Source organism: Mycteria americana, chromosome Z, assembly GCF_035582795.1.
Source record: "Mycteria americana isolate JAX WOST 10 ecotype Jacksonville Zoo and Gardens chromosome Z, USCA_MyAme_1.0, whole genome shotgun sequence".
In the NCBI taxonomy this organism is placed as follows: domain Eukaryota; kingdom Metazoa; phylum Chordata; class Aves; order Ciconiiformes; family Ciconiidae; genus Mycteria; species Mycteria americana.
Genome location: NC_134396.1, coordinates 56,508,880 through 56,524,728, shown reverse-complemented (window position 1 = coordinate 56,524,728; position 15,849 = coordinate 56,508,880). Strand labels below are relative to the sequence as shown.

Sequence of the window (15,849 nt, the reverse complement as noted above, 5' to 3'; positions counted from 1 at the left end):
TTAGCTGTCTCTGTCAGAGTATTACTCTTTATTGTCTCTCCCTATTTACATTATTAGTTTTCTAATTCATTGATTTGCAGTTATTATTTTCTTGGTCATAACTTAAGATATATTAGTGTTGTGTTGCACTGTGTTGCCACATCAGTTTGAAATGGTTTCTTAGAACAAACATATTCATCTTGCTTTACCATCTAATCTAACGATTGTTTTAGAGGCCATAGTTATTATATTGGAGATTCCCAACTTTTTTCATACCGTGTATTCTCCTCAGACCTTTCTTCTCATTGATGACTGAGCAGGGAATTCCTTTCTGGTGGCAATGGCATGGTATCCCTGTGAGAACAACAGCTTCAAACTCTTCTGTCTCATGTGGAAGAGTAATGAATGTCCCCCATGTTAAACTTTCTTGTGATGTGGTATAACTAGAAATAAGGATAAGACACAAAAATGTGATCTTTATGCAACCTTAGCAAGTAGAGCACGCACCAGATGTCTTGTGTATCATTTTGTCTCTCATGCTGCACTGTGTTCAGTAGGTGATCATGCTGAATAGGTGTGCAAGCCTATATGCTACAGGACTGTTCTGTTTATGTGTTTTGTTTTTTTTTTTCAGGATCTAAGAACATGAGCCAGATTACAACAAATGGGGAAAATGAAGGAACTACCAAAATTATTGCACCTTCCCCTGTGAAAAGGTACGTAGACCAGCAGTTCCCTTCCCTTTTAAGAGATTGTGTATTGCATTGGGTAGAGGAACACATTTAGTAACAGTGTATCCTGCCCTTAAATTTAGGACCGTCTGATCCTCTATTGACAAAGGTCAGAGAGTGTTGCCCAGTAATTCACTTTAACAAAACCTGATCTCCTGAGGAAGCTGGAACAGGGCTTCCAGGTGACACAGAGTTTGGAAACCTATGAATCAGGACAAGTTAATGGAAAGGCAAACAGTCTCAGTTTTAAATATGAAAAAACCAGACAATGACCTAAGGGGCATTGGTCAGGATAGTCCTGTGAAGTCCTATGTGTCTCTCCCCTGGGAGCTGTGGGCTGGCTGGCAGGGCCCTCAGGGCATGGGTCTTCTGCCCCTGCACAGGGCAAGCTCTGCTTGGGATGTGTGGGCAGGGAAGAGCTGGGCATGGCCTTTCTTCCAGCAGCGCTGTTAATCTTGCGGTCCGTTACCCGTTACACTGGTAAATCCAGAACATAACTCATGAGTGTCTGTGCCTGATCCTTAGGAGCAGTGAATTGCCAGGGCTCCTCTGGACTTGTGTGGTCTGCTGTGTTTAATTACCAGTACTGAAGTGCACCTCTCTGATTATTAGGCATATTTGAGAGAAGGAGGTGAGGCTCAGATTCAGAAAGGGATTTATATCCTCACCCGTAATTTTAGGTGGAATTTGGGTGCCTGAATCAAAAAAGAGTCATCTGAAAAAACAATGAGTCAAAAACTCGGCACCTAACTTTTTTACTTAGTTGCCTGAATGTCTGCCTCTGCATGCCCAGTAACCCTGACAGGTTTTTTTGAGCTGAGCACCTCTGGCCTTACATCTCCATTGAAGCTGTGGGCTTCACATACTAGGTATCTGGACTGACCTCTGAAAAAGGGTCTAAAAGATTTACTGCACATGCTTGGTGGATAGTGTTTCTTATTGCCTAATATTTAGAACAGTTGCTCCAAAAAAGAAGACCTCAGTTTAACTGCTTCCTCCATTTGAGGGAAATTGAATAAAATATTCCAGTCCCTAGAAAATAATATTAATCATGGGTTAAAAGAAAATTTATGATTTTGCCACTCAGTCACGCTGAAGCTAGGCCATTGAGCAGAAAACAATGCAAAGGTATACAAATACCTGCAAAGAGGGTGCGAAGAGGACGGAGCCAGGCTCTTTTCAGTGGTGCCCAGTGACAGGACCAGAGGCGATGGGCACAGACTGAGACACAGGAGGTTCCCTCTGAACATCAGGAAACACTTTGTCGCTGTGAGGGTGACTGAGCGATGGCACAGGTTGCCCAGGGAGGTGGTGGAGTCTCCCTCCTTGGAGGTACTCAAGAGCCATGTGGACATGGTCCTAGGCAGCCATCTCTAGGTGGCCCTGCTTGAGCAGAGGGTTGGACCAGATGACCTCCAGAGGTCCCTGCCAGCCTCAACCATTCTGCGATTCTGTGATTTCTTGGGAGAGAGAAAGGTACAAAGCAAGTGGTACCCTTATTCCATAGTGCAGAGATGATCGTATTGGGAAGGGATAGGAGCCCTTCACGACAGCTTGTGCTCCAAATGTTTTGTATATATGTTTTGCAATGAGCTGTTAAAAAGAAATGGATAGGCAGGTTGTAGAGCAAGAACCAAGATAAGGGGTTCTCAACATGGCAACTTCAAAGTTTTTGAGTTTATTTTCTTGACAGTTTAAAAGCACTTCACAGGCAGACTCTCACTGAGTCATGGTTTTAAATACTGTTAGTCACTTCCAGCGAAAAAGTGTTGGAAGTTGTTTTTCTTGCATGCTTTCTATTTAGAAATTTATTTGTTTTTCTCTGTGTCTCTGTCTGCACATGTAAAACACCTTTCAGGTCTGCCAGGCTTAGTATGCGTGACAGGCAGCATACATACTTTGTGAAGGGTTTACAGTTTGGTAATTTACTCCATCCTATGTAATTCTCGCATTAATTGTCAGTCATTAATTGTCAGATGCTTGCAAAGCATCGTTCAGCTGAATTTGCAGCTGAATTTTTTGTAGTTTAACATCTCATTCACTGTTGAGATACATAGTTGGTCAATTCTGCATAAGTGGTATAAATTCAAGGTAAACCACAAAACCCCCCAACAACAGTAATCTCACGTGAAATCCAGATCCTAACCTTTTCAAATACTCTGAATGAACTCAGTCCCTTTTGCAACTGCATTCCTGGAGATAATACCAGTATCTGAAGACCTGCCATGCTGTAGCTCTCGAGCTGTAAAGTGCGTGTCTGCTCTGAATGAATAATGACTTAGGAATCTAATGCAGTGAATTCATCTCTCAAGATAAGTTCTCTCTCTCTCTCTCTTTTTTAGGGTTTGAGAACACTATTCAAATTTCTTTAAGCCCAACTTCTATCTAAGTATTGTTCAGTTGTTTATGCTGTGCAAAACCAGTGTTTTTTGCAATACTGGACTGAAACATATTTACTTGAGTTACTTGCTTAGTCTGTAGTAAGCACATATTTTTAAGCCTGGGAATAGATGGTATGCACATATGAGTCAATAATTAACGAGTGCAGTATTAAGAAAATGATTTACCTGATAAAGTGTAATTTAATTCTTTTCCTGCTGACTTATTGTAGCTTTGCATTTTGTTCACTATTTGAGAATTAAATGATTAACTCAGTGACCTGTAGTAACCAAAGGCTGAGGTTAAAAGTGGATTAGTGAGTTAAGTAGCCACAATTCCTTCATAAAGCTGAGCCTGTCACCTCCTGCTCTGGGCAAAGAACTCTGGCTTATGTCCTCCTCTCTGTAAGAATCTGTAAAGCTTTTTTTTTTTTCCCTGCTTAAGTTGCACTTTGGAAAGATACGTGGTATTAATGCTTGTAGTGGGTTGCTGTCAGTAATACTTCTTGAAGAGCATAGTGGAAATCAACGTGGCTATCTCATTCAGTATCAGGTGAACTGCTTGTTCATGTAGAAAGCGAGCTGTAGAGATGATGATGCAGGAAAAGCATGACTAGCCATGGGCGAGAAGATGGGTGCAAAAGCATGCTCTAGCTGGAAGCCCCCTTGCAGCACTTGGAGTGGCAGTGAGCAGGCTATCTAGGAGTATTAATGGGTTGGAAGTTGTAAAACCTGACTCTGTCAGAATGGTAGGAATAGGAAGAATTGGAGCATCCTGCTGTTTTTCCCTGTCTCCTGTAGGTACAATGGGAGAGTGGTTACAAACGCTGATAATATCTCTTAAGCCAGGTGACTATCTTGACTCTCCTTGTACTTTACCTTGTACTTTACCTTGCAGCAGTCAGTGAAGACAGCTCTTTCACTTTGTCAGAACTATGCTCAGTGTCTAGCAGAAAGAAAACATAAGGAATTACTGGGGAAGGAATGAGAAGAATATGCTACTCTATGAACACGTTTTCTGTCGTGTTTTGAATAGTTATCACTCTTGCCTTTGTTGCTCCCATCTTAAAGAAGGTACTGTAGACCTGGAAAAATGATAGAGAAGTATGATAAAGATAATCAGAGGTATGTGGTGACTCCTATACTGGGAGAGATTAACTAGACTGTGATTCTTTTACTTGGAAAAGAGATGAGACAGTTGTTAAAAATGTATTAAAAAAATTATGGGGTGGAGTTTGTGATTAGGGAACCATCATTCATAGGGCTTTTTTTCTTTCTATACGCACAGAACTAGTGAGGAACACAGGATGGAATTTTTGAACGAGGTGGAAGTTTTGAAACAAGGTGAAATAATTGCTTGTGGCATAGTTAAATACTGGAGCATACTGCTACCAGGGACTATTTATGCCAAAAATTCAAAAATGTCCGAGAGATGTTTAAGTAAATTCATGGAAGAAAGTTCCATCAAGAGCTATGTAGAATAAAAAGCAGAGAAAGCCTCTGGTTCAATAATCTATTAGCTGCATATTGTGGAAGACTATGAGAGCATGTTGTGTGTTTGCCCTATTGTTAGACTTTTTTACTAAGCATGTGTTCTTGTTTATTCTAAGACAAGATTGACCTTTTTTTTCTGACTCAGTGCAGCCCTAATTATGATCTTGTAGAGCTGATTTTCAAGTCTTGTTTTTTTTTTTCCTTCTGATCTCTCTTCCTAGGAGAGATTCTTCAACATAGGAGCTGTTTGCCCTCTTTCACATAGCAGGGACATAGCTATATGCCAGGGTGGGTCTCTGTAATGACTGTATGCCTTTAAGATTAATTTTTAAGAGGTCAGGGGGAGAGAACATGTGATCTGTACACTATGGGTTTAAAAAAAATATATATATATCTGTACTTTTATTTAGCTTTAAAAAGATGAAAAATGAAAACAGTCCAGAAACCCAAAGAAGTAAAACAAGCGCACCGTGGGAGGAAAATGGCCCACAGAGGTAAGGCAAGGCATGATGTCCTAGATATTGTGCAATGGTAAATATCATGCCATGGCAATAGGTTGAAGGATACTGATATAAAATATTAATGTATTAGCAGGGCCACAATAAATCTGTATTGCATGTAAGAAGATAGGTCCTGTCATACATAAATACTCAAGGAAAAAAATTAGGAAAGTAGGTGTAGGAGGAAGTGGTCAGTGGATGAGAGTCACCAGTGGCTTTCCACAGAGATCTGTTCATAGACCTCTGCTATTGAGGATATTTGTCAAAGACCTGGAAAAGGGGTCATAAGGTTTGGTGATGGGACAGAATTGTTTAGGATAGTGAGAGTGAAAGTTGTCTGTGAAGAGTAGCAGAAAGACACCTAAAGTATGAGTGACAAGTCACTAGATGGTGGATGATGTTGAGTCAGTAAGAGTAAAGACAGGCATATGGGGGCAAAAAAATAACCCTAGATTTCTGAGTAAAATGAGGTGCTGTGGAGTTACGACGGATAACTTCATGAAAACATCAACTATGTAGCAGTCAGAAAAACAATTAGCAATTATTAGGAAAGCAAGAGAACAGCATTATGCCATTATGTAAATTTGTGGATCACATATTTGATCCATGAATTGTGAGTGCAGTTCTGATGTCCTTATCTCAGGCTTTGAGAGGGGCAGCAAGGGTAATCAAAGGTGTGAATGGCTGTGCAGGAAATCTGTACAGGAGCATAGGCCAGGCAGGACTCTTTCTTCAGTCTGGAAAAGAGATCATTTCAGGGGATGTGGTCTAGAAAATCATGAGTAGTACAAAGGAGAAAGGAGAAAGAGATCAGGATTTTATTTTTCCAGTGTAAGAACTTGGGATCTTCAGATGAAGCTATTGGAGGTAGTTTAAAAGCATTGAGAAAGGCAGTGAGTAGTGACTCACCGTGAGTAGGAGACCTGTGGTCCTCCTTTAGAAGGGATGCTGGAAGTTAGTGGATTCCTGGGACAAGCTGGGTGAGTCATGGAAGAGAAATCCCCAAGGGCTTCTGAAGACAGTGGTATAGCAGCTGGCTCAGTAAGTCTCCTGGACTGGGAATAGTGGGGGACTGAGACAGCACTGGGGAGCTGTCATACATATTCAACTTCTTGCTTCCCGTAGGTGGTTGCTTATGGCCACTGTTGGAAACAGGCCACTGAACTAGATGGCACATTAAGTGTAATCCAGTTCAGTCCTGCTTTTTTGTGATGATTCAGATCTATACATGGTGTGTCTTTTGGGGCACCATGATGATTTACCCTGTGTGCTCCTTCTGTAAACATCAAGAGTTTTCAGAGTAAGGAGAAGGCAGTGTGCAAATATTCTCTTGCTATGATACATGTTTATTTCTGAGTTTTGAAGAAGAAGTGGTGTCAGCGTGTCACATTATGGGTCCAGTGTTAAAATTGCTCTCAGAATAGCAGGAAGTTTGATCCCCCAGGAGCCAAAGAATGGTTCGATTGCATTTTTGCAAGTCCATCTGTTCTAAAGGACTACATAAGCAGACTGTATGCTGCACATAGGCTTTCACAGCTTATAGAGAATAATAATTCTCACTGAGATGAACTGTGGCAACTTTTCAACCATGCAGAGCAGTACTGTAATCAGCAGTCTGCAGAAGCAGGTGAAGAAGAATGTATCCAATTTGAAGGCCAGAGGGTTTTAGGAAAGCAGAAAGAAATACCTTAACTGGAATTTGCTGAGAATACCATATTTACCACATAGTTGTTATGAAAAGGGCTAAGTAATGTTAGATAAAGATGTGTGGTTGAGTTTCCTCCAAAAAGTCATGGAACATCAGTAGACCACCTTAGAGTGATATGTACTCCATCGCAGGCTCTGTCACACTATCGGAAAAGGTCTTTACACTTCTGTAGGAAGGTATGACAGGATAATCTATACAGGCATTTGATAGTCTACATCTAATTTGGTAACAACCCAACCCATTAGGTCCCACCTAGGCTTAAGTACATCACCTGAAGTTTGAAACAGCTCCAGACCATTGGCAGAGGGTTGCGTGGATGAACAGCAGAGAAGGGGAGCTAAAATTGTTTCACTGTCCCAAGCATTAGCTCTGTGATGAAGATGTATGTTGTGACAGGAACACTGTTTTCCTATTTATATCCATGGAAAACGTAAAGAATAGAGGTACATTTGAATGCCTAGCTCTGGGATAACTCATACTAAAGCACAGAAATTTTATTATGCTAAAAGAATACGTACATACTTGGTTCTACTTTTTGTAAGCTTAGAGCTGTTGGCTTGGCAATGTTAAGAGGTCTCTCTCCTGCATTTTCAAGGTTCAGTGTAAAATATTTATTGCTGGAAAGCAGTACATTCTGTATTTACATAGCATGCACACACACACATACTCGTATAGCTGAATATGTATGTAAGTGTGTGCATGAGCCTTCTTATTTTCATAGTCTGAATCTTAGTTAACTGGTCTAACTCTCCTGGCAGTTTCAAAGCCGACTGTTTGCTCTTCCTTTTTAACCCTAGTGGGCTGTATAATTCTCCCAGTGACCGCAATAAATCACCGAAGTTTCCTTACTCTCGGCGACGGAACCCATCAGGTGGCAGCGAGAATGAGTCTGGGCAGCCAGTCCGGAGGAGGTAAGAGCCCCGGGGTTAATTACTGTTGGCTTCTCACAGTAGAAAGCTTGAGGTCCTGCATGCTCTGTGTTCAGTAAAGGCTCTTGGACACACAGCTGGGTCCTGGGAAAAGGGGTACTCTAGGGGCCAGTTGTTAGTGCAAAAAAAACCTGAGCAAGAATACCAGATCTGCTTTTGGAAAGGAAGCTTTGGTCACCTTTTTGCTTGTGTGCTGTTCTGGGTACTAGGAAAATGATGTTAAAAATAGGAGAAATTGCATTATTGGCACGTGCAAGATCCTTTCAGTTGCTGTGGCTATTTTTCCCTTGTGAAGGAAAGGATTGATGGATGTTGCTTGCTTGACAATGAGCTTCTAATACAGAGCAGTATTTTGTTTTAAGTACATTGCTTTGCTTTAAGTGCAACAAAGATTAAATGAATGAGCCATAAAGCTGTCTTCAACAGTCCCATGTGTGAATTACTTTACATTAGAGAGGATGCCAGCAAAAATACAACTATGAGATACTTAATGTGTTTTTAATGGGTACATGCTGAATTGAGTAACTTAGAGAAGTAAAATTAAATGGATGGAGATTCTGTGCTGTGTGTCCTGGAGTATGTCCAAAATGTGAATTACAGGGACAGTTCTGAAGTGATACAGTTTTGAGAGACTACATGTTACCTGGGATGACTTTTTCTGCTGAGAAGCTGCTTTCATCGCTAAGCTACTCTGGTGCTGTGATCTGCTGTGAAGTATAGACAAGCATAGCTACTCTGCCGTATTCATCGCAGTCTTCTAGGACTGCCTTACGAGCCAGCACTTTGGAGTCACATCTCCTTCTGACATCTCTGAAGTGATTACCTGTTTGGCTTTCAAAGCCAGGGTTTGCAAAGGAATCTCCGAAGACACAGCTATATCTATGAGGAAATGTAGTTAGATGGGGAGCTTTTACATTTGTCAGGTTTCTGAACTGCTCCAGACCTTTTATCTGCTACTAGCTGTCTAGAGCAGGAGTGAAGAAAGTCACCCATGATGTATGCTTAGTGACCTCATGCCTGAGTTAAAATAAATCAGCATAGCTCTCTCTAAGTCAATAGAGTTATGTTGATTTACCCTGTTGGACAGAGCCCTTGTAAGTGTTAACAGCAATGTATTCCCTGAATGGGTTTTCTGATTCATTGCTAGCTTAGTTGTCAGAAGGGCTTGTTGGGCTCTGTAAAAACAAAGGAATACAGATGTGCAATGCAAAACTGTCCTGTACCAAGAAAAGAACAGTGTTTGTGCACTATGCAGTAGGAAATTTTTTGAGATGTGAAGTGTTTATCATCTGGGATTGGCATTTGGCTGACCTACTTGGTGGACAGGTGGTCATGCCAATAGCAAGTTTTCTCTTGGGCCACCACACCAACAAAATGTTTTTAAAAGTCTTATCTCATATGTGAGACTGTGAAGACTGACAATAGTAGGTAGATTCTATCCTAATTATGTCTTCCTGAGTCTTGGTTTTATTCATGCACTTTCCTTTTTCAAATGTTTAATAACAATAGCTGTGTTGTTTATGCACTCTTTACTGGAATTAAGAGGAATACATCAGGCTTTGCTACGCTGGAAACAGTAGGAAACTCTAAAGGCTAGCATACCATGCTTAACCTTGCAAAGTCAGGGGTTTGCAATGAGAGCTTGAATGGGATCATGCCTTTGCAACTTATTGTAGAGGTGTCCTGAAAAGTTTAAAACAAGTACATGCTGTTTTTTCTCTGCCTTAGATCTTATTGAAAAAAAACCTTTATAAAGTTTCTTTTTTCTTAAAAATAGGGGAGTTTTTGTGTAGTTGTGTTAAGTGACCTGATGGTATTTCATTAAAACTTCCTTAATGTCACAGGAAAAATCAAAACAGTGGAGAAGATTCAGATTTAAAGCAAAGGAGAAGGTAAATATATAACCTATAGCAGCCATGAAATGATAGTGAAGGTACTGATCATATTTTAGTTCCCTGCATCCCCTCCCTTCCTTCCTTCTCCCTCATCTTCTTAAATGTTTAAAAAGCTTGTTGTGTTCCACCCATTTAATTTTTTCTTTCCTACCTTACTTTTGCTAAAATGCTCTGTAGCATAACCTCATCACAGCACAGATTCCTACAAGCTGCCTTGCACGTTGTTACTACCCCGTGCTAGAAGCAGTTTGTGGAAGTATACTAAAGGCTTGTCTGCAACTTGAAAGTCAATTCCAGAGGTTTTAGCTTTTGGATTTTGCATCTGCAGATTTTGTTTTGAGTTCTCCAGCTTCCCAGTCCACTTTTAATTAATCTGTTTTGAAAGCAAGTGTACTATCATTTGAGATGAATTGTCCTGCAAAAGGTAGGTGCAGAGGCATATGCAACTTCTTACGGTCTTCTCGCTGTCTGGCACATTTTTTGCTGAATTTTTTCTTAAGCTTCTTTTTTTTTCCTGTGCAGTCTTGACTAGTTGTCACATTTCCAAATAAAATGATGGGGTGAATTCAGGTGTGCCCTTCAACAGCTTCAGCTTTTGACAGATTTTTGCATCTGGAGTTCTCTAGTGCCACATCTGCCTGCCACACAGCACATGCACTGTGCTGTGCTTCTCGTTGCTCCTGTGCTCCTGCCCTGGCTGCTGGAAAAAGGAAACAGTGCAGTGCATTTCGATGTCAGAGCCTCTTGAAGCTTGCAAAGGAGAGGAGACACTCCCAGGTTCTGATTCACTGTTGCAGCATGAGGAAGGAGCTCTGGCAAAGATACAAACATCTCAGGGACAATCACAGGAAGTCAGGGAAAGTGCTCATGTACTTTGCACCTATTATAAAATAACAGATTATTTTTATAAAGGATGTTACCATTACAAGCTCCCAGTGATAGTCCCATGGTGGATTTCCAGCACATAAAACTGAGAGGATTTAGTTAGGCATCTCTGGTGGAAAACCCCAGTGCTCAGAAGGGACCTCTTCCCAAAGGCTGTGCCTGCTGTATTACATTACAAATATACATATTTGTTATAGTATATTGGAGTAGACCTTCTCCACTTCCTCACAAGTTTGCTACTTTTCTCTCATTTTAAACAGAAAAGGACTGCGCCAGATACGAGCCTTCTCTGTCAACTGTTTCTCTGAAATACCAAATCCTGCAACCCACCCCACCCCCAAGCCTCCTCCTGGGCTGTATTTGTTCTGTCTGTCTTGCCAAACTGATTAGGCCTTCTTTCTTGCTCCTTGTGTCAGACCATACAGATGTACCACCTCCAAAATAGCAAGTATATTGCACGACCCAGAAAACATGAGAAAAGGATGAAAGGTGCTTTGTAATTGTCAGAGATCAGGATGATCTCACGTGTTCTTGTACCTGACTTAGGAAACAACCTTTGTTTCCGTTTTTGGTATTTTATTCAGTTCAGTACAAGCTGATGTTTAATATTCAGTGAAAGATAATATTCTGACAGCCAGCATGAGCAGCTGCCACTCAGCTGACAGCTCAGCAGCTCTGCTGAATCCCCTCAAGTGCTTTCCTGACAGGGAACACAAGGTAATTTGATGTGCAGTATCCAAAAGGCGGATCAGAGTTCCATTCCTGAAAAGCTACAGAAAGGCTTATCTTGAATTTGAGGAAATAGAATGTTTTATCTTGCACTTCTGCCATGGTGTGATTTTTGCTGCCTTGGTACCTTATGGGATAAATTGCTTAAATCAGAGTAAGAAAATACTTGAAGTGCTCAGAAATGTAAAAGAACAGAGTTGCTCCAATGACCTGGAAGTGTGAAAGAACAGTGTTGCTTGGATGACCTAGTAATGTTGAGATTCAAGATTAGTGGAATATTTATTAAACATCTGATAAGATTTTGGGGAAGAAAAGGTATACTTTTGGGCATGTAAGGTCTGCTGCAGTTTTGGAGCATTTATTGCTCTGAACTTTCTGAATGTGCTTGAGCCAATATCTTTTGGACACAATCTTTTAATCTTCCTTCTTCCTTTGGGGTTACATTTTTCTGTAGTAACATGCAACTTTCTTATCTGACTTTCAGCTTCACCCAGAAATGTGTATTTTTGCCTGGGAAACTGGCTATCCTGAGCCTCTCAATGGCTTTAAATAATGAGCCATGAAATTTGGGAATGGGGAGAGGTTTCTGCTTCTCCTCTGGGGAAATTTCACTTTTCCAAGCCTATCCCTACAGACAAGCTGGGCTGAACTGATTTTCCTAGGCTTTGGTTGTTCTACTATTGTGAAACATTTGTGTTTAATGCGAGCTATTTGAGTTAATGATCTCCTAGTTTTGGAGAGGGATGAGACCAGACTCCATAGACTCTGAGGCGTTTAATGACACAGCAATTTGATAAAACCAACCATAATTCACTGATATTACGGGCAAATTCATGAGACTCGCAGCTGTGTCAGAAGGACATCTATAACAGTGTCCCAGTTTCAGAGACAGAGCGTAGAGTGATGTGTCCCTGACCAGACAGGATGCTCAGGGGAGGTCCATGTTGCAGCTATTCTGTTCCCTAGGAAGCCTCTCTCATCTGCTCTCATCCTGTTTGGGCTCTTCTCCCTAAACTGTTAGAATATGCAGTGAGCAGGTGCTTGTCAGTAGCCTCCAACCTTGTCATGAAATGCTTCCCCTTACCTGTTACCTACACTTAAGGAACTGCCTTCACTCCTCAGCTTGTTTGAGGTGTAGTTTAACAAATCTGTTCTCTTATGAAAGTGGCTCATCAAAGAGCAAAAGAAAAGCCAGAAGGCACAAGAAAGTATGTGTCTCTGCCAGCAGCATCAGGAATCATCCCCTTATCTCTCCTATTTCATGCCCAGAGACCTCAGAAGAAAATTTCTGTTTTCCATTGCAGCAAAATCATCACCAATTCTAACTCCTGATATCCTAAATCCTTCCAGGCCAGCTCATGTTAATATTGGTCAGCTTTCCCCATTTATCAGCTGGGCTGTCAGTGCCACAGAGAAACGTGTCTGTCTTTGGACACATTCAGAGACCATCATCACAGTAAAGAAGGTCCAGACCGGGTTTTGATGAGAGTGCCATTTTTTAGGACCTAGCCCAGCAGTACAGTAACAGAGTCCTGTTTTCTAGGACCAGAGCCCTGACAGCTGGTCTGTCTGCTCCAAAATGTTGATCGGTGGCAATCGAGGACTTAAGGGTCTCAGATAGTAGTGGCCAAGCACTTCTCTCTACTGAGAGGAGTTTGCTTGTAGGTAGGCATATGCCCATTTTCTTCTTGAAGTTTAACATCAGCCTGTTCCACCAGTCTTTTTCAGCAATAAATAATCAGAGCTGTAAATGTCACCTTACCATTTGAAGCTTCACAGTCAGAGGTGATACAGAAGTAACTGCTTTATTTCTTTTTCCTCACAGGATGCACCATCTTTGTAGCTGTGCATTGGGTCATCCCAAAGCTGTGCTGATACACACACCTGACAATGTGTGGATTTCAGCCTTTCTGTATTTATAAAGATCAGCAGAATCACAGTGTTAGTGGTGTTTCTTGATATGATGAATGATATGAACTTACTAGAAGCCAGATGGAAGCTGAGGTGAATAGAAACAGACAGATCTGGTGAGCATTTTATTTTGCCTGCAAAACCAGAATTACTATGTTGTTGGGTGCCCCAGAATATGCAAGAAGAAAAGAGCCAGAATGCATACAGTTTAAAGACAAAACATTTCACACCTCAAAGAAACATTTCACTGTGGCATATACACAAAGAATGCTAAGAGATAAAATAAAACGAACAAACAAAAATGCAGTGCAATGATTCAAAAGAAAAATAGCACTGACCTGACACCGCACTCTGGGTGCACAACCTTCCAAGCAGTTTTTCCCAATCAATTAATGAGAAAAAGATAATATGACTTTCAGGTGTAGACAAGCCCTCTAGAGTATTTTAATTCTGATTTTCCTAGTAATGTCTTTGCAGTGTTGTTCATCCCTTGTTTAGAACTTCAGTACTTCAGATGTCAGTAGATAAATTCACCTTAAGGTGTTGCTTTTCTCCTCTCCAGATCACGGTCTCGCTGTAACACCAGCAGTGGCAGTGAATCAGAAAATTCCAACAGAGAGCATCGGAAGAAGAGAAACAGGTGACCTTTATGTATTTGAGACATAGAGACATGAAACACAAATGGAGATAGACTTTTCTGAGATAAACCTAGTAAGAAGGAATCTAACATGTTTTATATGTATACAGTCCTCCTGAGGCAGCTTAAGGTCCTTTTTTGTATAAGAAGAGAGGTAACTGCCAACATACATATACATCATAGGTGTTTGCAATGAATGCATACACTCCTGTTGCTTGAGAAGAACTCATTAATGAACGGCAAAATCAAATATGGGGCACATTTACAAAAGATTTGCAATATTAATGCAAATAAAGTGGATAATGGTGATGATGATATTCACAGCATATACTTCAATACCTCAAAAATTTCAAGTGCAGAATTTTAGCAGTAAATAAGCTTTTGAGGAGAATAGTCAAAATATTTTAACGGATCTGAAAGTCAGTGTTGTTTTTAAATGCATGCATTTAATTGTATAAATATTTTTATTTTCCAAAATGTAAAGTGTGGGTTTAAACCCAAAATGTGTACAGCATCAGCTTTTAACAGGACAACAGTAGTTAATATCAAGTGATGCTAGCAAGTTTTGGTTTTTATATTCTATTTTTCGTGTTGCTGATATGAAAAAGTTAGCATAACAACTGATTTATTGTGGCAAAAAATTTCCTTTAAAACTGCAACTTTTATATTGCACTTGAGATAACAGCATTTGAGAGTTATTTATGAAAATATATTTTTAAAAAGCACATAGAATTTCTTCATATTGCATAAACAGAGCGTAAGAGAACTGTCACTGGACAAAAGAGGAATTGTTTAAAGCAAATTTTCTAAGAAGCTGTCTGCACAAGCTGCCATAGTTTCCTGTTGTCTCACATGCATGATCACATAGTGATAAATGATTTTCAGATATTTGGAAGTTCTTAGAAATAACTATATGCTAGATAGTGCTGCAGAAGCATGCAGTCTAATAATGTTTTAAGCACAACTTGGAGTAGTTAAAGAGATGCTAAAAAATCATTGTGACATTCAAATAGGCTGATATAAGCATAGCTGAGCCATGAGATTTCTTTGGAGTTTATTTAAATCAGAGCATAGCCTTGTGAGATACTCAGCTACCAATAACTTAGTGTGCATGGAAGATTTGTTTTCCGGGTGAGCTCTGAAGTTTGAATGAAATGCTGAGTATAGTTTCAGTGATCAGTAGGTAAATAGTATTTTGCATCCCTTTCTCTTAGAACACTCTTGCCAGGTTTTTTCTCCTGTGAAACTTCTTGTTCAGGGAGCTCCACAAGCAAGTGAAGGAAATTAGAGACTGACCACAAGAATGTTTTGAAGAGCTTCTTGCAATATAAAGATTGAATTGTAAGAAGGATTAAGTACTTTTTATCATTTTCTGAAGAATAAAAGGGCCTTTACTAACCTTCCCTACCTCATGGAAAAGTGCTTAAAAAGAAAAAAAATCAATTTGTATGGATTGTTTTTATGTTTTTCACATTTTCAGAAATGTGTGATACATCAAAAATGCTAATGTTGCAGCATCTCTTACTCTTAGGTGGTCACTTGAAATCAGACTAGATCAAAAGTCATTATCAGTGTTAAAGTAAATAAGTACTGAATGAGCTGGAGGTCTGAGACTTGTTCTGTGTCATCAGGTGCAGGAAAACCACCTGAAAGTCACAATGAATTTCTGCATTTTGTTAGCAGCCATAGCAGGAATAAAATAAGCTGAAAGGGTACAGGCATGGAATAGCTTTACCGTTAGCAGAGGTGAGCCAGCCCTAACAGGGTTAAATGGGACAATGAGGCTTGCCACTGCTGTTACTCAAGTTTTACCTGTTGCATAGATTAATACTAATTTATTTCCCAGTACGATAATCAAGTCCTTGGCACAAGCAGACACAAAGTTGTATTGTTTTATTGGAATAAAATGACTGAACACTCACATTACCCAAAAGAATGTGCTTCTGATCATAGAAGAGTAGAATTTATTGTTCACATGAGAATAGATCACTGTGAACTATTTATCAGATGAAAACAAATTATCAGAAAAAAACAGAAAGGCAGATGAGAACTTTTGAAGGTAAAACACTGGAA

The 15,849-nt window shown here is 40.2% G+C and overlaps 1 protein-coding gene across 4 annotated transcripts in view; it reads left to right on the top strand.

Moving 5' to 3' along the window:
- EPB41L4A (erythrocyte membrane protein band 4.1 like 4A) overlaps positions 1 to 15,849 on the top strand; it is a 136,850-nt gene that overhangs the window by 103,597 nt on the left and 17,404 nt on the right. For 2 of the 4 annotated variants that reach the window (XM_075488559.1, XM_075488560.1), the window contains 5 exons: positions 614 to 695; positions 4,993 to 5,076; positions 7,588 to 7,701; positions 9,564 to 9,611; positions 13,702 to 13,779. In XM_075488559.1, the coding sequence (XP_075344674.1) occupies positions 614 to 695; positions 4,993 to 5,076; positions 7,588 to 7,701; positions 9,564 to 9,611; positions 13,702 to 13,779 (406 nt within the window). The remainder of the gene's footprint in view (positions 1 to 613; positions 696 to 4,992; positions 5,077 to 7,587; positions 7,702 to 9,563; positions 9,612 to 13,701; positions 13,780 to 15,849) is intronic. The other 2 variants (XM_075488561.1, XM_075488562.1) reach the window with 2 other exon arrangements.